This window comes from Halichoerus grypus, chromosome 12, assembly GCF_964656455.1.
Source record: "Halichoerus grypus chromosome 12, mHalGry1.hap1.1, whole genome shotgun sequence".
Taxonomy (NCBI): Eukaryota; Metazoa; Chordata; class Mammalia; order Carnivora; family Phocidae; genus Halichoerus; species Halichoerus grypus.
The window spans coordinates 85,795,402-85,817,885 of NC_135723.1; the positions used below are offsets into that span (position 1 = coordinate 85,795,402).

At 52.5% G+C, this 22,484-nt stretch overlaps 1 protein-coding gene across 1 annotated transcript in view; it reads right to left on the reverse strand.

Annotated features, from left to right (window-relative positions):
• Positions 1–10,799, reverse strand: part of PODXL (podocalyxin like) — a 47,355-nt gene extending 36,556 nt beyond the window's left edge. The window contains exon 1 of the mRNA XM_036078121.2: positions 10,434–10,799. Coding sequence (XP_035934014.1) covers positions 10,434–10,509 — 76 coding nt within the window. The 5' untranslated portion in view covers positions 10,510–10,799. The remainder of the gene's footprint in view (positions 1–10,433) is intronic.
• Between the last annotated feature and the right edge of the window lie 11,685 nt (positions 10,800–22,484).

A 22,484-nucleotide genomic window follows, 5' to 3' on the forward strand; every position in this document is an offset into this window, starting at 1 on the left:
AGACTCTCCCCGCGGCCTGGGAGGAAAGCCAAAGTGTTTTTCAGCCAAGTGCAACCTCCCCGGGATGCCGAGGGGAGAATGAGAGCCGGTGGACAAGCTCCCACCCTGCCTCTCCCCAGGAACCAGGTTCAAAAGCACGCGCTCTCTAGTGCCTTGGCCCCCTGTGGCCGCTGAGAAGTGGGGACCAGGAGGACCTCGGGGTGAGAAGCAGCTCTGTGTGGGAACCCCTCCTTTCTGGCCGGGAGAAGGGGCGTGCTGGGGACTGTGCTGACAGCCCAGGGCTGCTGCATGCTCAGGCAGGCCGAGACTCAGCCACACTCTACTCAGCAGCGCCCCCTAGGGCTGGGGTGCGGGGCTACATCTGCCTGAGCAAGGGGACCCCAGGCTCCCTGACCTGCCCCTGTGGGGATGCCCTATGTGCTCCCAGTAGCCTGGAAAGCACAGGCAAGCTGGTTTCTCCATCAAACACGATGCACCCCCTTTCCACCCTTCAGCTCCCTGACTCCCAGAAAAACGACAGCCTGAAGGTGGATGAGATCTACGTGTAACCAGGGCCGAGGACAAAGCCCCAAGCACCACTGCCCCTCCGTGAGCCATCGTGGCAGTGCGGGCTGACGGAACATCCTCTGGAAGCCCCTTCTCCAAGCCCCCGGGGGCAGGGTGACAGCCTCGGACGGAATTTACAACAGAAATTATGAGGCTCTCAGGAACAGGGACTCAAAGCAGCTGGGGCAGAAAGAAGCACCACCGGAAAAGAGCAGCCAGAATCAACCGGCAAACCACGGGTGCCCCCATCTGAGTGGAAAGATCCAATGCCAAAACACGCACACCCACCATTTTCTTAATAACGCCTTCAACTTCTATCTGAGAAGGAGCACCGTTAATAAGTACCCATGGGGGGCCACTGGCCTGGGATGGAACCTGTTCCTGCACAGACTCTGGTATAAGCAGCCTTTACTCTGGCCACAAGCTCCCACGTGGTTTCCTACAAATCCGCTCAGGAAGGAGGGCGCTGTGAGGCTACATTTCCATTCCAAGAAGAGCCTGCGTAGCAATGCTCCTGCCCCTGTGTGCCTGATCCAGCTCCTTAAGTAGGACTGTGTGGCTCCTAGCACTGAGTCACACACCCCTGGATGCCTCTCTGTCCTGGACAAGCTGGGGCAGGTGGTCCCTCCACCTTTACATCAGTATTTCCCACCAGATGTTAACGGAAGAGAAAAGGTAAAGTTTCCATGATTCAAGTGCATTTGGGGAAGGCTGACTTAAGCAAAAGCAGTAAGGGGCCTTTAAGATCTGGGAGCATTTAAGGTCATAATAGGCACTGACTTTCCAAGAAGGGGAAGAGTACGCAGCCTTTCCCAAACTTTTTGGATCATGCTTCTCTTTTATTCATGAAAAACTTCCTATTCGTTTATCAAACATTTACTGAGAGCGTAACTGTTAATATCTTTTAAGGACTACTGGTGTTCTCTTTAGGCATAGTTTGAGACACGGCTTATTTTACCGAGTTGTAAAAGTAAAAAACAAGAGCGCCTGGGTGCATCAGTTGGTTAAGCGTCCAACTCTTGATCTCAGGGTCGTGAGTTCAAGCCCCACGTTGGGCTCCAGCGTGGAGCCCTCCCCGCCCCACCCCCCAAAAAAGGTAAAAAACAAAACCAAACAAAAAAAATAGGGCACTAGCCCTGATTTACCATATGGGTAAACTGAGGCACAGAGCAATTTTCCCCCCTCCCCCAGGGATTATTGTGCAGAAAGCCAAATGCAGCTCTGAGTGGTTCCTATCTTCCTCCCACTTCTCATCTTTGGGAGGAGATACTCGGTTCCCTGGTTTATATTTGCTGCTGGATCGCAACCTCCCCGAAGAAGGAGAAGTGTAGAGATGCTGCAAAGACCGCCATCGTGCTTTGTTGCTTGGCTTGGATGGTGCCACCGTGAGTTTGGCGCTGGAGTCAGGTAGGGGTGGAGGAGGAGGAAGGAAGCTATTTAGAGGGTGATACTCAGATCTGTGGCCTGCCCGGGGGCAGTGGAGCACGAGTGGCCAGAGGACTACTGATCTCGGTAGACAAGGAGTCGTAGGATGTGACTCTGCATTTCACAGTGTGATGAGCAGAGCCTCAGGGGCTGCCAGGATCAGGGTGTTGGTGGCTTCAGGAAAGCCTTGACTTGCAGCCTCAAGTGAAGGGCAGTGCGCCCGAGAAGTGGGGCGAGAAGCACCAGGTGGGAACCAGGCACGCGTGGGGCAGGTGGTGCTGGCCACCGTAACCCCTTCTTAGCTGAGCCCACTCTCATCTGTGAGCGTGGTCTGCAACATGCTCATCCTGAGTGACCCGGCCGTGGGCCAGTGAATAAATGGGCAAAGGCCTGGCCTGGAGAGGGCACCGCATGTGCTCCAGCTGGGGAGGGGGCAGCGACAGGGTCCCTTTCATCAACCTCACGCGGGGCGAGAGCGAAAGCCGGTGCACTGATGCTTCCTACATGTCAGGCGCACCTCACTGTGGAGGAAGGCATTAACACCTAGTTTACAGCTAGGGAAACTGAGGCCAGGGAACGAGTCTGAAACCACAAGGCTGGCGAGTGCCGAAGCTCAGACTAAAATCCAGGCTTCTAACTTCAAAGCCTGGGGCCTCATGCCAAGCGATTTCAATTTTTCTTCTCTTTGACAGCAGAATTTTTCTCAAAGGAATTCTTCTGTGGAGACCTACCGTACAGAACAGATAAAAGCAGAGCTGCCCAAAGAGGGGGGAGATGCAGAGTACCCCCTAAATTGGCCTCCTCTTAGCTTTCCCCTCTCGGTGTACCCCAACCTCTCAGTGGCCCCCAAACCAGCTCCACAGAGGACCTCCACCGGGTTTGAAAGCCACCGGCCTCCAGCTGTGCTCTCATGAGCGACCGCGGACCGAGCTCTTAAGATGGTACCTCCCTCCGCCCTGTACTTGCCCCTGCTGAGCTGGAAAGGGGAGGATCTGGTATAGAAATCCTTCTTTCCCATTCCAAGGACAGTGAGGGGAAGCAGGTCCCCTAGGGCCAACCCCGGAGGAGGCCTGGCTCACGGGTGGTCCCCAAGGCACCTCGGCTCCCTGGGGCAGCTCCAGGCTAAGGGGCCTGAGTGGGAAGTGGCCAGGATTCCTTGTGCGTGACAAGGAACTCCTCCACCAGCACACCAAAATGCGGGAGCCACAGAAAATGAGGGATAAGCTGAAACTGGCTTAGCCAAAGAGGGGCAAAGCCTTAGGCCATGAAGTTTCCCTTGTGCAGAAGCAGCTGATGTGATTGGCAAGATGAGGCCTGCGGGCAGCTGCAGAGAAACCCAAGGTTTGCAGGGACTAAGGCTATGGTCCAACATCCATTCTTTGTGAATGTGATATTATTTATTTATTTATTCATTTGAGAGAGAAAGAGAGCGAGCGCGGGCACAAGCAGGGGGAGGGGGGCATGAGCAGGGGAGGGGGGAGCGGCAAGGAGGAGGAAGAAGGGATAAGCAGGCTCCGCGCTGAGTATGGAACCCCGCAGGGGGCTCGATCCCACGACCCCAAGAGATCATGACCCGAGCCAAAACCAAGAGTTAGACGCCCAACCCACTGAGCCACCCAGGCCCTCTGTGACTTCTCCATAACTGAACTGATTTTTGGGTCAGCCATATGGGTGCCTGAAATAAAAATTACTCTTCCCTGAGGGAAGTATGCTTCCCTGCTTCCCTTGCAGCTAAGTGTGGCCACAGGACCAAGTTCTGTTTGACAAATGTCACTGGAAGTGTGGTATGTGGTTTCTGGCAAGTACCCTCAAAAGAGGAGCCGCACCCTCTCGTTCTTTTTTCCTGACAGCTGAAGCCCCAGTAGCCATCTTGGACCACAAGGCGGCGTGCTCAAGATGGCAGACCCACCGTTCCAGCCCTCTGAACATCTATCATGTGAGAGGGAATGTCTATCTGTCTTGGTCAATCCACTATTTTTTAATGGCTAAGAGCAGCCCAATCAAGTTCTAACCACCGGCAGCCCTAACCTTCAACAGCAGGGTCCCCTGGGTGGGGGAAGCCCGGAAGCAGCTAAGAGGTTGCTGCACGTCCCACGGCGCTCCTGCCTCCTCGAGTCCTGCTCCCCTTCATGCCCAGGCATCCATCCCTCCGGGGCCCAGGGCCACCCCTGCTGGCCACCTGCCTCTCTTCTTCTGGAACCGGGTCAGAGCCTTGCAAGTGGACAGCACAGAACTGGCAGACAAGACTGGGTTCTAAACCAGCCCTGCCACTGATTCATTCATTCATTTCTTCATTTGTTCATTCAGCAGTTACTAAGTATCTACTATATCCCAGGTCCTGTTCCAGCTGTTGCAGCAACAGCACTGGACAGAGGACCTCGCCCTCATGGAACTTGTCTACTCAGGGGAGAGACACACAAAGAAATGAGCAGGTCCCAGGTGATGAGTGCTTTGGGGAAAATATGCAGGGTAAGGCCGTGAGGGTGTGTTATACAGGCAGCCTAGAAGCCCTCTCTGAGACAGTGGCTAGCGGACAGAAACGAGGGAGTGAGGCATGTAGGTATTTGGGAGAAAAGCCGTTCGTGTCACCTACTATGAGTGCTTGGTGCTGTGCCTCAGTTTCCCCTCTCTGGAGTGGTCTGTGAGATAAAATCCATCCCAGGACAACCTCCTGCTATCCTGGCTGGAGAGTGGGGCTCCATTGAGCATGTTCAAAGCCTGTTAGCATGGGAATCAGACTTGATGGGGACCCAAAGGGCCCCTTGGACAGAGCTCCGTGAATTTCAGGTAAGAAGGGGGGCAAGGCCTCCAAAGTGCCCTCCTCACCAGGCCTAGCTTCCCCACTGTCCCTTCTATGCTGAAAGGTAGAGGTGAGACAGTTGTGGGCTCCTGGTCAGCCCATGTGTCTCCGGGGGCCTGGCTCTGGGAGGGCCCCCAGCATGGCAACCTGGGGCTGCCTGGCAAGACTCAGTCAGCCATTCCTCAGAATTCTCTTCCCCCTGGGCTGAGGCACACAGCCTTCCGGCCACGACAATTGGCGGACGGGGTGCCACCCAGAGCCCTGGCCATAGGGAAGTTCGAGGTGGCTGACCCGAGGGGGATAAGGCTACAAAGGAAGAGAGGGTGGTGGTGGTTTGTCAGGGAAAGGGGTGGGGACAGAGGGAGGATGGGTGGCCGGGAGGCCGAGCAAAGCTGGGGGTCCGCGCTGACTATCACTAGTGTGGTACAGGGTGGGACCACAGCCCAGAGTCAATACAAGGGCTTGGGATGGAGGGTATGCTGGAAGGGCCGAACATGTGCACCAGGCATCCAACAAGCATGGCTGCCCACTCGTGTTCCAGATGCTGGCTGGCTGCTGCAGTCACCAGCGGGGCTCCCGGGCAATGGCAGATAGACAGGTACGGTGTAGCCCGCATGCTGGCCACAGCCCGTGGAGAGCCTTACTCCAAGGAATTAAGTAGCTCCAAGCCTCAACGTACCCTGAAGGTGGAGGGATGGGGAGAATCTGGGCACGGTAGAGCATTGTCACCATCATGAAACCTTTTCTAAAAAGGGTTTTGATGAGTTTCTCCAGTGCCCAGGAGAGAATCAGCACAGAAAGGCGCAGCCCAGTGCTATGGCGGCGCACGCATCTCCTGGGGCGCCGTCGCTGGGAGTCACGAAGACTTGGGCAAGCGACCCCACTCCCTGGTCTGCATTCCCTCATCTGCAAAATGAGTGGGTGTAGAAGATTTCCAGAAGGCTTCCCAGCTCTAGAATTCTGTGTTCTATGATTTTCTGGGTTATTTAGAAGCGGTGTGGAAATCACCCTTGGCCAGTTGAATTCTATTTTGAACAGCCTACTTGAAGGGGTCTCATGGTAAATGCTGTTGCAAATACGAACAGGCTCCTTGTACCGTATCCTCTGTGGAGATTCTCTTGAAGGCTTTCCATAAGGGAATACTTACTGTCATGAGGCTTGTGTGGCCCAGAGTCACAACCTCCTCGATCTTCTAACATCCCCACCACGTGCACAGGACCCATGATAAGGAGAGACCCCGAGCAACTTCACCTGTGTTCCTGGGAGTGGGACGTGACAGGAAACGCTGCCAACTGAGCTCCCTGCCCTGCATCATACCCTCAGGTGCAAACAGGAAGTGAGCCCAGAGCTGAGGAAAGAGCTCCTTGGCCTCTAGGAGTGAGGAAGTCTCCAGGCAGGCTGGGGCTGGAGCTGGGGCTCGGGCTCACGGGCAGCGGATGGACAGAAGAGGGCCATTGTCTTTCTCCGATATGCAGCTTCCATTCAGCAAACTTGCAGAAGGCTCCTGGGGCCTTGGCACGGATGATGTGAAGAAGCTCGTACCAGAGTAGAACCATCTAAGTCCCGACCCCTGTCCCAAGAAGTGCAGCGAGCTGTCCAGAGGGTTCCTCCCACTTTCCCGAGGAGTGGGGGGCCTTGAGCTAAGTGCTGAGCTGTCCTCACAGCAGCCACTGGTCCGTTCCGGGACCCCAAGCCCCGACCCTCAACAGTTGTCCCTGCCAGTTCTGGCCGCTGCAGAAACAGCCCACTGGCCAGCATCACTGCCCAGGATGTGAGCTGGTCTCGGGCTCCCCTTTCCGAAAGCCTGAAACCAGGGCCTGGGCCAGTTCCCCTCAGGTGAAGGGTGCAGATAAAATGTTGAGCCACTGCTCAGTGCCCATGGCCGCAGGGGGCCCTGGAGGTAGAGACTGCGGCTGCCCCTGCCCTAGAGGGGCCCCTGCATGGCTGGAAGAGACACCCAAACATCATCTGCTTCCATCTAGAAACCAGGGAAGGCTTCTCAGCAGAGATGATACCGGAGGACAGATAGGATTAAATCATCTAGTCTGCCCTGCTAAGAGGAATTCCAACCAGGTGGGGGCCCCTTCCTCTCTCAGCTTCCAGAGGACAGAGGTCTCAAATCCCACCCAGCAGGAGCCCCTCCTCTCCCTTCAAGCCTGGATGCCTCAGGAAAAGGCAGATGTGGTGCAGCCTCCGTGCCTATGTGCCTATCCCCACTTCTGTGTCCTGGTGACTGCCAGGGGACACCCCCTCCAACAAGTGCCAAGCCCGCCTCCTCTGCCCCTCCTGGGGCGGCCACACCCTAAAGCTCTGGCCAAGCTGCCACCTGGGAGCTTTGTGACCCCCTACCCCTCCTCTTCTCCCACCAGCTGAGACCAGTCTGCTCCTAACCCCCCACGGCCTGCTCACTCTTGCCTCAGAGCCATGCCCAAGCAGCATCATGCTAGGAATACCCACCATCCCCTGATCTCATCCCATGGAACTTTCTCACTGGGCTCTGAAAGCTCACCTCCTCCCCAAAGCCTTCCCACAGCTCAACCCATCTCAAGAACCCACATCATGACCCCCAGCCTGTGTCTCCCCTCCACCCTGCAATTCATTCGGCCCCAGCCAGCCTTTGAAATGGTCTCACCACCCCACACTGACCCTTTTTTTTAAAAGATTTATTTATTTACTTGAGAGAGAGAGAGCACACAGCAGGGAGGGGGCAGAGGGAAGGGGAGAGAGAGGATCCCAAGCACACTCCCCACTGAGCACAGAACCCAACACGGGGCTCAGATCATGATCTGAGCCCAAACCAAGAGTTGGACGCTCAACCGACTGAGCCACACAGGCGCCCCCACACTGACCCTTTTCATCTTAAAATCCCTGTATAAACCCCCACCTCCTTCAGGAAGCTTTGCCTAGGTCACCGCTCCCCACATCTCACCACTTCTCTTGCACAAGCCTCCTTTACCCCCACCTCGTGGCTCAAAAGCTTCAACCTTTGCTACCACACACCAACTGCTACCCACAAACATTAGCAGAGTCCTGCCGCTCAGTGGCCTTAGACCCATCGAGTTCTCAATACACATGCTTTATTCATCATCACAGCTAGGACTGATTGAGCTCTGACCATGAGTCTGGCACACTGTCGAGCTCATTCCGTCTGTTCTCTCTCATCTTCAGAGCAACGTACAAGGTAGCTTTGTCATTATTTTATGGACAAAGAAACCGAGGCTCAAGAGGTTCGCTATTTTGTCTACAGTCTTGCGGGTCTGTCTGACCCAAAGTCTGAGTGTTTTCCACCACACCGAGCCACCTTTCCCTTCCCGGGATTCACCCATGGAATGACTCAGTCAGACTGATGTTCCAAGTCAGCCTGTCCTTTCTGCAGCTAACGGGGCAGAAAACCCCAGAAATGTTATGTAACGAGAAACTAGAGGTGCCCTCTTCTCTTTTCTTCTGTCTTATAGATAAGGAAACTGAGCTCAGAGGTACAACTTGCCATGTGGCTCAACCCAGTGAATATCAAACCAAAAGTACTGAAAAGAGGTCTGTCTAATGGACTGTGAGGCCCCTGGGCTTAATGCTGCTTATGCTTTCAGCAGCGTGATCCGCCTGTACTAAAAGGTAAGCTCCGTAGGTGGGGTAATTCCTTTGTTAAGGAGACTCACACTATAACCCCTTATGGTTTAGAACCGAATCACAGGATTCCACCAGTTTGGGGGGGTTACCCCATCCCTGATGATGGCAGCCCAGGCGGCCACACCTTCAGAAGGGCAGAGAGATAGGGTAGTCCTTACTGACTCCCCCTAGGAAGGTATTAAATCAGCACAGCCACTGAGCAGCACGCCTGCACCCCTCCAGCCTTTTCTGCCTCAAGGTATGCAAATAATAATAAAGAGACTCCCTGTGCTTTACAAGTTTCCAAACACTTACCTTTATCCCCTTATTATGTATCACAATAGCATTTAGGGATTGGGCACTGGGGGCTTGCAAAGGCCAAGAGACTTGCTGATGGGGATGGGAGTGCGGTGCTGGTCATTGTGGTTCATTTGTTTTCCATGTATCAAGTCCTTCCACATGCCATGCCCCGTGCTGGGCTTGAGGAGGGCTTCCTGGAAGAGGCATGGTTTCTGGGCAGTGCCCAGATGCTAGGGAAGGCAGTCCCAGCCTCGAAGCCAGCAGTGAGTTGGGCTTGGAGCTTTTCCCATGGTTGGCTCCGGAGCATCTCTTAGTGCAGAACAGCCCCCGGCCTCTCCTCAAAGCTCAGTCTTCTTAGGCTCCGGCACCCGGGGAACTAGCCTATCCTTCCCGACACAGCCCATCTCCCTTCTGGGTGGTGCTAAGAGGCTCTCTCCAAAAAGGTGCGTGTCAAGGCCCTCGCTGAAGTCTGGCTGCTCTGAGAGCAGGGTTGAGGGGTGGCCACACTCCAACATCTTCTCAGTCCTGCAGGTCGTGCAAATGCGAGGAGACTGTCATCCTCAGAGCTGTTCAGACCACTCTTCACACCACAACATACCCTTTGGGAGCACACACCTTTGCCCACTGCCAAGTGCCCTTTCCTTTTAGGCTGAGCTGGTGGAGTGTCAGGGCCGCCCACGGCGGGATGCTCACACCTGCTTGCCCTCAGAGAACCAGCCCCTTCCCACCCAAGGTTCCATGTGGTGCAGAGAAGAGGCTGTGCTGCCCCTAAGAGTTCAGCCCCAAATGCCAGGGCCTGCCAGCAGCAGGGTCCCTTCCCTCTCTGGAGCTGTCACCAAAGTCCTCCTGGCCCCAGGGGAGGAGCACCCCCTCCACTCTTTCTCCTGGCGGGCATGTGCTCAGGCGGGCCACAAAGAAAATGCCTCTCTTTCCTGGGGCTGACCCTCCAACTGTTCTCAGGGGCTTTGGGCCACCCCCTTGTCCCCCTAAAAGGGTAACATTTCACCTTCAGAAAAAATATGGGGGTTGTTTCTAAGGTGCACCCCAGCTTGTTTCATGAGGCAAGTTCCTGTTTATGGGGGGAGGTTCACCTTCCTGGCCATATGCGAGTACAGAAGTATATTGGTAGTGTAGAAGACAGGGATCCAACACAGCCAGGTGACTCTGAGCTGGTGCAAGGTCCACTTACTCCCCTTTTACCTGCCCCAGCACAGGCTCAGGTGAGCCCAACTGCACACACCGCTTGGAAAAAACCTCTCTGCCAACGCGGAACACATCACCCGCGTGAGCCGTTACCAGAGGCTTGTCACCTGCTTCAGGGACTTCCCCATGAGCTTCCAGCCTGCCGTTTTGCTGGGATCAACGACTACACGATACCGTTGCTCATTCCCTCCGACACCGAGAAAAAGAGCGATCAGACTTGGGGGGTCCCGCAAAAGCGTGGGGCCTCGCGGTGCCTCTACTCCCCGCTCGCTTTGCCCGCAAACCCATTCATGGCCGGCGCGCCACTGTTTGCCCCACCACAATCCACCTCCCTCTCCATCGGGATGGAGACCGGGGACTATCCGCGCGCGGGCCCGGCACCTGCAGTGTTCTCGGGTTTGGAAGGGGAGTGGCTGGTTCAAGGTCAGGGCTCCGCGTGTGGCCCCAGCGGGAGGCGCGCGCAGGGGCTGCTCAGGGTCCCGCCACGAGGTGCGGCCCGGCCGGGGGCGCACGGGCACGGTGGGGTCGCAGCGGAGCCCGGGCCACCACTCACCTTCCTGGGAGAGCGAGCGCGGCGGCAGCAGCAGCAGCAGCAGCAGCAGCGCCGAGAGCGCCAGCGCGGAGCGCATCGTGTCCTGGCCTCGGGCCGGGAGCAGGTGGCTGCGGGTCCGAGCGTCCGAACGGCGAGAGCGTGGGCGCCGCTCACGGAGGCCTGGCTGTGGCTTCGGCGGCCGGGCGGTGACCCGGGGTTCCCGAGTCGCGCTCCAGCGGCCCCTCCTCGCGGCCGCTGCGGCAGAGCTGGGCTGAGGCGCGGCGCCAGGCGGCGGAGGAGCGGCGGGTGGCTGCGTCGCGGGCGGTGTCTGCGCGGCTGGGCCCGGCCGGCGGCTGCGGCGACTCCCGTCCCGTCCGCGCCGGCCCCCGCCCCTCCTCCTCCCCCAGGAGCGCGCGGGCGGAGGCAGAGGGGCCGGGCGGGGCGGGGCGGGGCGGGGCGGGCGCTGGGCCGGGAACAATGAGCAGAGGAGGAAACTCCGCCCTGGAGCGCGGCGGGCGGGGGAACGCGGGCTGGCCGCGGGCTCCGGGCGAGCGGCCCCCGGGCGGGCGGGGTGGTGAGTGTGTGTTCGCGCGCTGGGCGGCGGGGGGGCTCCCGGCGCCGGACCGCTTCCCCGCCCGCGGGTCAGCCCGCCCCGGCGCACAGGTGTCGCCCGCAGTGCTTCTGTGGGGATCCGGAGGGACCCCCGACACCGCCAGGGCTCTCGCACGCCCAAATCCGGAGCGAGGCGACCCCCAGCCTTGTGTGTTCGCTAAGGATCTTTCCAGGCCTCCGGGCTGCGGCGCGTTGTGCTGCAACTCCAGAGAAGCACGTCTCCCGGCTGCCAGGTGCAACTCACCGGCGGGCGAGCCCGCCTTCCGCACCACTTGCGAGCAGGTCTGCGCTGCAGAGTGTGCACTGGGCAATTTGGACTCGTTCGTTGCTTCATCTTTCCAAGCCTAGGTTCCTCACCTGTCAAATGGAGGTGATGGTTTAAAAAAAAAAAAAAGGACTTTTTGAGGGATGAATATGTGCCCGTCTGTGTTCTCATGGCTTTACCAATATTATTTCATTTACTCTTCACAGCAGCTATATTTTTAGCCTCATTTTGCAGACAGGGAATTGAGTCAAAAAGAGGTTAAGAAATTCGCTCAAGACCCAGTAACTTGTAAGTGACATACCTGCCTCTGAGAGTAGTTTGGAGAAATACTTTGCACACAGTGCCTGGCAAATACTAATGCTCAATAAGTATCAGCTACTATCCTTATTCTTGCTGTACAAAGAACAACAATAAAGATTTAGGGCCTGGGGTCAAACCCGATTTGGGTTCCAAATCCAGTTGTGCCCACCTAATTAGTAAAGACCCTGGGCAAGTTGCTCTTGGTACTCGGTTTTTTACATCTGTAATATAGGGACCACACCACCGACCTCCGAGGCTTGCTATGAGATTTTAACTAAGGCACTACGGGACGAGCACTTAGCCCAGGACCAGAACACAGAATGAAGCGGCCAGCTCTTGATGAGATGGTGAGAGAAATCTGCCTGCTTGGGATGGGGGTGGGAGTTGAATTCCATAAACCGAGTTAACCCAGTGAAAGAACAAAGAAGAATCCCCTCCTTTTTTGTTGTTGTTTTATGTTGTTTTGTTTTTGCAAAAGCTGTCGGTGGTGGTGTGGGGAGGAAAATGGAGTTTCCGGAGCCCCCTGGCGCCTGGGCGGGGGAAGTGGGATGAAGCGCACCTAGAAGGGGAGGGGTAGATTAACCCTGGACGCTGCGGGAGTGGGGGGTGGGGGGAAGCAGCCTGGATCTGGCTCACGAGACTCCTGGGCTGATCATCTGGAGTGTCTTTCAGATGGGTCTGGGAGAGAAGGAGGGTGCCCTGGCCCTAGCCCCGTTACAGGGACCTTGGACTCCTTGAGCCCCTCATGTCGCTGCACGCAGGCGCTGCAGGACTGGCACGGCGTCTCTGGAGCAGTGAAGGAAGCGCTGGAGCCCTAGCTGGGGTTCCGCCGGAGCTGGGCTCAACCTTGGGAACCGCTGACCATGCTGTTTTCATCGGGAAGTTTCTGCAGGATCGTTCTGACCCTGTTTTCCATGCCGCATATGGGAAAGACAGAGGGTGTTCCCTGTAAATACCGTGGGATGTGTGACTATCGTTGATGTATTTTAGTACTGTTCCCCTAATATCCATGTCAACAAAAGCTTGTTTCTCTGTCTGAAACCAAGCAGTACAATTAAAAAACTGGGAATTAAAAAATTTGCATTATATGCTCTTTGATTTAAAACAGTGCTTTGCACTCAGTGGATCAATTTCTCTGGAAACCTGGAAAGGAACATGTTAGTTTTGTAAAAGGAGAATGTATATTTCAAAATTGGGGCATTTTAAATTCCCACGATTTGGGATCGGTCCAATTACCAGATCATGCAAAATTTAAAATGAGAGCAGACATCCGGGTTTAGGAAACAGGACCTGCTCTTTTTAACTGAAGACTTAGCAAAATAAGAATACTAGGGACCCTCCCAAGTATCCAACACCCCGCCCCCCCCACCCCCCCCCCCCACACACACATACTTATGTACAATGGGACTTTCAGGAATGACACCCGAAGCTGGCTGGGCTTACTGGGGTCACCTATGGTCAGTGAGCTGATCTGTTCCCAGGTAACTGGCCTGTGTCCTTGGTCCTATTTAGCAGCTTGTTCCCACTAGCAAGCTCGCTGGCCCAGATCACCTGAGCTTATGGTGGAAACTTCAAGTGCTTTATAAATGCTGTTCCACAATCCTTCTGGGATTTATTACATTTTGGTTATATTTATGCATGAGTTAGCTCCCCTAGAAGATTTTAAACTTCTTAATGTGGGGTCTTTCTTATTCTACTGACACTTTTTCAGACCACCCAGAACAGCCTATCACATCACAGATATAGATCCAGATACAGATAGAGATATTGAATGCAAACATGAATTCCACCTGGGAGATATTACACAGGGGCCTGTGACACAAGGTTTAAATGCTTTTTCCCGTAGTTCCTGTTAAAAGTCAGGGGACATGATTATGGGCTCCACCCGCAATTGGGTGATGTTGCTGACCACATTCTTTTTTTTTTTTTAATTTTTTAAAAAGATTTTATTCATTTATTTGACAGAGAGAGACACAGCAAGCGAGAGAGGGAACACAAGCAGGGGGAGTGGGAGAGGGAGAAGCAGGCTCCCCACTGAGCAGGGAGCCCAATGTGGGGCTCGATCCCAGGACCCTGGGATCACGACCTGAGCCGAAGGCAGACGCTGAGCTACCCAGGCACCCCACTGACCACATTCTTAAGTGCAGGTTTGGTAAAGTTCTCTTCATCCTCGTATGAAATAACTTTAATCCCGAGTCACAACATCTCAGTTGAGGGATGGGACAGAACCTCAGCCACCACACCCCCCAATAAGAGACAAATGCATATATTTACCCATCCTGAGGTCATAGCACCTGCTCATAGGTGCCAAGGATGCCCTTACTTTGGTTTTCTAACCCCTGACCTCCAAGTTCCTTGGGGGCCCAGAGTGGTATTTCATTCATCTTGGAATCTCAGTGCCTAGTACAGGGGCGCCTGACTCCACGAAGGTGCTCAATACACAAAGGCTAAATAGCTAAAGAAGTGATTGGATTATATCTACAAGGTTGGGCTTTATCTCTGACTGCCAAATTATATGATTCTGTGAATGTCACCTGGGGTTCAAGTTGGGCACCTCTCCCCAAAGTCATGCACTTAAGTATGATTATTCATCAACATCTGCTCTAATGTGCATAGCATGTGGGGCTCTGTACACAGTGCTGAGCAGGCAAACGCGGGCAGCCCAGCCCCTGCCCTCTCAACACAAACACAGCTAAAGTGCCATAGAGGCTATAGGAAGTGTCATGAGCAGGCACGAAAGAAGCACAGAGCGGGACAGGCTCAGCGTGGCCTGGGGAGGTCAGGGAGGGCTCCTGAGGAGGACAGGAGGTCTCACAAGAGGAGTGAGACTTCAGCAGGGGAAGAGCAAAAGGAAAGGCACTTTGGGGCCGGTAGAGTAAGGAGCTGAGAACTGCAGGTATTTTGCCTTAGGCAGAGTGCAGGTGCCAGACTGCAGGTGGTCACAGCACTTGGAGAGGCCAATGCATCTGTCCCAGTCCCAAAGGGCCTGAACTCAGCGGTGGTGAGAGGGAGGAGGAGAGATCTGACGCTAGAGGGACTTGGGAGGCAGAACTGATAAGGCGTTAGCGACCCATTGGATGTAGACATGGTGCGTGGTATGGCGTGTGTGGTGTGCTAAGGGATTGAAGGCATGCCAGGCGCCCAGGGCTCCAGGTTTCCTGCTTGTGTTACTGGGTGGATTGTCTGAGCGCCGTGGTTGAATGTCACTAACTGAGACAGAGAATGTAGAAGAGAAGCAAGTTTGGGAGAAGAAAATGATGAGTCCAATTCTGAACCTATGGACTCTGAATACCCATGGAGCACTCAAGGGTCATGTCTAGAAGTTACATCTGAGACACTGAAGCTCAGACCTGAGAAAGGACTAGAAACAGAGATTGAAGAGCCATCAAGGTGCAGGCCGGAGTCATAGCCAGGCACCTAACTGTGATCCCTCAAATTCCCAAACACCTCAGATTCAGAGAGAGCCTGGGGCCCCGTGGATGTTTGAGCCCACCAGCAGCCTCATCACACGGGAAGAAAAGGCCAGGAGAGTTGGGCTGACCTGTCCCCACTCACACAGCTAGGAAGCAGCGCTGCCTCCAGGATCAGAATAGCACTCGAGCCTCGTGCATCCCGGTCAAGACTATCTGCATTCATGCATCTGTGTCCTGGGCTGTTGGTCTCTCAACTCAAAAAGCCACAGGTCCCATAGCAGGAACAAAAGAAGATGAGCTGGGGAGATGGAACTGGGGGAGGGAGATAGGAGTCAATTCCTAATTAAGCTGGAATAAAAGAAGCCCAAGTCATCAGCTTCAGCTGTCTTCACGACATGTTCGCCCCAACCTGCTTTCCAATCTCATCTCCCACTTAGCTCCTGACCATCCCCTCTTGCCTCTGCCCCCGTGTGATAAAAACAGCATGCAGTCAGCTTCTTCTGCCCTGGAGGCTGACCAAGGCCAGAGCAGGTGCTTGAATAGTATCACAGGGAGCTATGCCTGTATTCTGGGCATGTGCTAAACACTTTATTCTCCTAAAATGACTTAATCTGCCTGCTTAGCAGGGAGCCTGCTTCTCCCTCTCCTCCTGCTTGCCCCCTCCCCCGCTTGTGCTCTCTCTCTCTCTCTCTCTCTCTCGCTCACTCTCTCTCAAATAAATAAATAAAATCTTTAAAAATAAATAAATAGGGGCACCTGGGTGGCTCAGTCATTAAGTGTCTGCCTTTGGCTCAGGTCATAATCCCAGGGTCCTGGGATAGAGCCCCACATCGGGCTCCTTGCTCAGCTCCCTGCTTCTCCCTCTCCCACTCCCCCTGCTTTTGTTCCCTCTCTCGCTGTGTCTCTCTCTGTCAAATAAATAAATAAAATCTTTTAAAAAATAAATAGGGGTGCCTGGGTGGCTCAGTTGTTAAGTGTCTGCCTTCGGCTCAGGTCACGATCCCGGGGTCCTGGGATCGAGCCCCGCATCAGGCTCCCTGCTCCGTGGGAAGCCTGCTTCTCCCTCTCCCACTCCCCCTGCTTGTGTTCCTTCTCTCCCTGTGTCTCTCTGTCAAATAAATAAATAAAATCTGTAAAATAAATAAATAAAATAAAATAAAATAAAATGACTTAATCTTCATACAACCTGGGAAATATATTACCATCACCCCATTTTGCAGATGAGAAATCAAAACTTTTATTTCCCTGGCATCCACCTGAAGGCAGATGGAGCTCTGTTACGTGGCCTTCCTCTAGGGGTATTGACCTGAATGTGTCTAATTTTCCTGGTGAGCTCTGAGCTCCTTGAGGAAAGAGCTGTGTCCTTGGGACCCGTGGCACCCTTGGCAGCCCCCAGCTGTGCATCTTGCAGCCTCCCCTCCTTCCTCTCCTGTCTTCCCTCCATCTGCCACGAGAGTGTTATCCTCAGAATCAGGTGGGATCCTGTCCCTCACCTGCTCACACTCCTGTCTGCTTCCTGGTGAACAAAGTCCCGGACACAGCATTCAAGGTCTCCACAATCCGGCCCCAGCTAACCTTGCCAACTTCTTCTCCCACTGAGAGGGACAAGGCTCTTTAGATTCAACTGTGAACTCATTTTCACCCTCGAGTCTTTGCCTTTGCTTCTTCTCCTTGTGCCTGGAATTTCTACCTGTCACAGGTTGGAAGGCTCGGATGTCCTGCAGCCTTGTTCTGGTCTGACCTCCTCCCCTGAGGTCATAATCACATCCTCCTCTGGGGTCCCGTTGCCTTGAGTTGATGCCTTCAGTCGCTGACTTTGAATGATTTTTGTGAGTTATAGACACATACAGACCACAAGTCCTTTGAGGACAAGAACCTCACTTTATTTATCCCTATGTCCCTTCCATAGTTAGCATGGTTGAATAGTGGGCGCTTGATATAAAAACGATGTGAAGCGCCTGCAGTCTGCTGATCTTACCCCATGTGCTAGCATGGAGCTAGGTGTTTCATGTGCATAAGCCTCATTTAGTTTTTTACTGATTAGGAAACCGAGGTGTTGATGGTAAGTAAGTAACTGGCCTGAGATCACCCAGTTATTAAGTAGTGGAGTCAGGATTCCAATCTGGCAGCCTGACTCCCAAAACCACACTGAACCTATACTATTCAGAGAGTGAATAAATGCATGAATGAATAGTGATATTCATTATACTATAATTTTGCCTGCTGTGTTTCATAAACATGGTTAAGATGAAATGTCTACCCCAGGGGCAATCTAGAATATACAACCCAGATGCAGCAGAGTACTAGTGTGTTTCTCAATTCAGGAAATGATTGTTCACCCACACAACCCCTCCTACACTTGTCAAAACCCGTACTTCCCCGCACCCTCAAAGAAGTCCACCCCACTCAAAAATTGACACGGACTGACTTTACAGATTTCAGTCACTGAGACTTCATTATTCCCAGAGCTGTAGACTATGCTCTGCACTTAAGTGAAATACAGCAAGAACTTTTCATTGAATCACATCTCAGGGCTACTCGCTCCATCTGCAAAAATCAGAATTGCTGCACCCCCCCGACCCCCCCACCACCAGGGTTTTAAACCCTTGCGCCGAGCTTCCTCCCTTTCATGCTCCAAGGATCTTGGCTGGGATTTTTAAGGGTTTTTATTCACTCTACTTGGTTGCTTGATCCACAAAACCCAGATTTATCCAATCCTGATATTACTTCTGCTTCTTGGCCTTAGGTCTCCAAGAAAAGTATCTAGTCCAAGTGTCTTTCCTTGCCACAGAATGAGTAAAACTGCTGCCGCCCCGCCGGGACCCATGGGGACAGGGCCGCAGACCCGTGAAGATAAACAAGCTGGCCCAGATATGGATGAACGACAGACACGGGACAGGGCTGGGAGCAGCGCTGGAGGTTCCCATGACTTCATTCGCCTCCGAGGCATTGTTCTTCCCCTGTCACCAGGGCTAGCTGATAACACTTACACACTCGGTGCACAGCTGGGGTGTGTGATCTGCCTTTAGGCGGCAGGGAGACAGTGCAGAGCCCCGAGCCCAGAGAGGGCAAGTCTACACAGGGGCGGCCACGGGCGCTGAAGACAGAACGGAACCTCCCTGCCTCGAACAATCACAGACTCTCGTCGGTGAGGCCACGTGGGGATTCCCGAATGCTCAAATTGGAAGGAATCCTGACAGTCATGTAGCCAAGAGGCTTGAATAAAATCCCAGGTTCAGAGAGTCTTAGAGTGTAAGGAAGGGGTTCTCCCCTGACTCCTTCTGTTCCTTCATTGCAAGGATGGTTGGTGGGTTTCTAGATTTTTTCTTCTCTGTGTATGCAGCTCTGGCCTTTCCATTGCACTCAGAGCTCCATGAGGCCACAGGCCTTCCCTCTGTGTTCACTTTTACATCCCTAGGGCCCAGCACCGTGCCTGGCCATAGTAGGTGCTTGGTAAATACTGGTTGGATACATGAATCCATCTCCACAGATAATTTAAAAAGTTATATTTCTATTCTCTCTTCTACCATCAACTAGCTTATGACACTCTTCAAGTGTGAGTTTCCTCATCTGTTAAATGGGGTAAAAAAAAAAAAAATCTACCCTACCTCCTTTTCAGAGATAATTCAAAACCCTGGAAGCAAAGGGCATCTGGCTGGCTCAGTCGGTGGAGCATGTGACTCTTGGTCTCAGGGTTGTAAGTTCAAGCCCCATGTGGGGTGCAGAGCTTACTTAAAACAAAACAAAACAAAACACACACACACACAAAACCCCACAAAAAAACAGCTCTGGAGGCAAAAATTTTTGATGAGCTTTGAAAAATATAACACTCTGGGGTACCCGGCTGGCTCAGTCAGTAGAGCATGCGATTCTTGGTCTCAGGGCTGTGGGTTCGAGCCCCATGTTGGGTGTGGAGATTACTAAAAATAAAATCTTAAAAAGAGAAAAAAGAAAAATATAATCCTCTTTGTAGTTATTTATCCTGCTCCCTTCTTCTTCTGAGTTATTTTCGCAGTCTCTCCTAGCCTTCAGACAGGTTGGTATCTCATATTGGCCATGGTAAATCCTTTGAACCCCAGGAATGAACACTCCATGTTATCTAATGAAACATCTCAGGGTTGTTGCTTTTTTAAACCTCTGAATCTTGGGGGTAATTTATGGATGCCTTCCCCATACGGCTTTTTAGGAAGCCCTGTAACCGCCCCCTCACCCCAGAGATAGTGAAGGATGTAGGAGGACATGAGGTCAAGACGTAAGGCGGGGAGGCACCTAGTCCATTCTGAATGAGGCAGCTTCCTTCCCTCCCTCCTGCGGAGACACCGGAGAGGGACTCTCACAGATTCCCTCAGCCCTCAGGGAGGGTCCAGCGGTCCCTGTGTCCACTGAGTCCTTGCCTCTGAGTCTATACAGAATGTGCTTCCTGGGTAAAACTGTTCAGACTCTGCAGAAGAAGGCCTGGGCTGAAATGTAGTGAGAAAGCGTCCCTGGGGACCACCCCTCACAAAGAACATCCCCCTTCCCCTTCTGATGACTCAAGGGGTCTTGTTTTTTTTTTGTTTTGCTTTTGTGTGTATGTATTTTGTTTTTAAGATTTTATTTCTTTATTTGAGAGAGAGAGCATGGCAGGGAGAAGGACAGAGGCAGAGGGACAGGCAGGCTCCCCACTGAGCAGGGAGCCCCACACGGGGCTCTATCCCAGGGTCCTGGGATCATGACCTGCGCCGAAGTCAGACGCTTAACGACTGAGCACCCAGGTTCCCCTGAAGGGGCCTTTTTTTTTTTAAGATTTTATTTATTTATTTATTTATTTGAGAGCGAGAGATAGTGAGAGAGAGCAGAAAGTGGGGGAGGGAGAGTGAGAACCAGGCTCCCCACTGAGCAGGGAGCCCGAGGCGGGGTTCAATCCCAGGATCCTGAGATCATGACCAGAGCTGAAGGCAGACACTTTACCAACTGAGCTACCCAGGCGTCCCTCAAGGGGCCTTTTTTTTTTATTAAAGATTTTATTTATTTATTTGACAGAGAGAGACACAGCGAGAGAGGGAACACAAGCAGGGGGAGTGGGAGAGGGAGAAGCAGGCTTCCTGCCGAGCAGGGAGCCCGATGTGGGACTCGATCCCAGGACCCTGGGATCATGACCTGAGCCGAAGGCAGACGCTTAACGACTGAGCCACCCAGATGCCCCTCAAGGGGCCTTTTTAACAGCAAACTCCACCTACAGGGTCAGAAGACCAGACTGTGGGGCACCTGACTGGTGCAGTCAGTGGAACTTGCCACTCTTGATCTCGGGGTCATGAGTTCAAGCCCCACGTGGGGTGCAGAGATTACTTAAAAATGAAAGAAAGAAAGAAAGAAAGAAAGAAAGAAAGAAAGAAAGAAAGAAAGAGAGAAAGAAAGAAAAAAAGAAAAGAAAAGAAAAGAAAAAAGGAAAGAAAAGAAAAGAAAAGGAAAGAAAACCGGATTGTCTCCGTAGCTGTTGCATGCTGGGTCCCCCTGTTGCAAGGTACACAGACCTAGGCTCCTCCATGGCCCGCCTTTCTGCCCCGTGCCCCTACACCCCCAAACCCCAAACTCAGCCTCCTCATTTTCCTCCAGGGGCCGTCAGCGTTTTTGTCTCCGCTTCTGAAACCAAAATCCACCAAGGCGGCAAGGTGTTACTTGGGAACTGAGGTGCACAAACAACATGGGGGCTCCTTGGGCCACAGAAAGTCAGCGAGCCTGGAACTGCCCAGATTTCTAACCGGTACTCAGTCCTTAAAGACCTTCTTTGTGCATCAAATCTGTCTCAAATCACAGCTAAGGTTTGCTGAGCACTTACTTTGTGGGAGGCCTTTTTTGAAGTGCTTAGTAAGCATTATCTTATTTCCTTTTCTCCACAAACCTGTGAGGAAGGATCACATTGTCTTCGTGTTTTGGGGATGAGCAAACAACCTGAAAAACCTGCCCAGAGGCATACACCTATTTGGTGGCAGAGCCAGGCCTCAGAACATCCGGCAGACACTTACGCATGCTCAGAACGCACGCTCAGAACCATTTTGCCGGAGCTACCTGGAAGAAATGCACCCTTCAAGTGAAAACCTTTTCCACTCTTCTTCAAGGCTGGCTCAAAGACACCCCATCTGAAAGCCTATAGAGTTTTTCTCCCCTGTGGCACTTTATTCATACGCCATTGGAGCTCTTGCCATACCATGATAAATGGGGGGCACTGAGGGACACCTGGCTGGCTAAGTCAGAAGAGCAGGCAACTTGTGATGTCGGGGTGGTGAATTCAGCCCTGTGTTGGGTGTAGAGATTACTAAAGAAATAATAAATTAATTTTCACAAAATGGTGGCAATCTGAGTCTCTCCCCCGACCCCTGCCCTTGCTTTAGAGGGAGGGTGTTACCTTATATCCATTGTTGGCTCCCCAGCTCCTAAAGAAGCTCCGCCAATGTTTCCCGATAGAAAAAAAACAGTAAACACTAAGGTGGTGGATTCTGTCACAAGCGATTCTGAGGACCAGGGTGAGCATCAGGCTTAGTTGGGGTCCTGGAAGATAGAGATTGAGTGAAAGAGATGATCTCAGAATTGTAGAAATTTATGATCTAGGGGCGCCTGGCTGGCTCAGTCGGAAGAGCATGACTCTTGATCTCCAGTTGTGAGTTCAAGCCCCACATTGGATGTTGAGATTACTTAAATAAATAAAAACTAAAAAAAAAAAAAATTGTGATCCAACTGGGAAGTTACACGTGCACCCTTGAAATACATAGCTTAGGGTTTTATGAAGACACAGCAGCAAGGGCAAAAATGCATATCTAGAACTTCATTATGGACATAGATAAACTCAAAACATTTTTTAAAATATTTATTTATTTTGGGGGGGAGGGACAGAGGCAGAGAGAGAGAGAGAATCTCAAGCAGAACTGCCTCCCACGCTCAGAGCCCTAGGCCAGGCTCGATCCCAGAACCCTGAGATCATGACCTGATCTGAAACCAAGAGTTGGATGCTTAACTGACTGAGCCACCCAGGTGCCCCAACATTTTTTGAAATAGGTAGCAAGTCACAGGATTCAAAAGTCTAAATTGATTATAATGACTACTCTCCTTTTCCTCCTACCCCAACTACTCATCCCCCTTCATGTAGACAACCAACTCTATTCCTTTCTTTTGTGTTCTTCCAGAGATATTTTATGCATGAGCCAGAAAAAATAACATGTTTTAGTTATAATTTATTGCATACATATGTGTGTATATTATATATATATTAGCTATATATATTATAGCAAAAATATATAACATATGTAATATATATGCTTTTTTATGAATTGATTTTGGCTGGGATGCCAGTAATATAATAGGCCATCAATTAGAATCCAACATTTAATAAGCTCACTATGTGCACAGGGTTTTTTCGAAACTGGACCCCAACATGAATATAACAGAAAACTTAAACCCTGTCTGTAAACAGCTCCCACTTAGGATTGGTTGAGACCTGGTCCTATT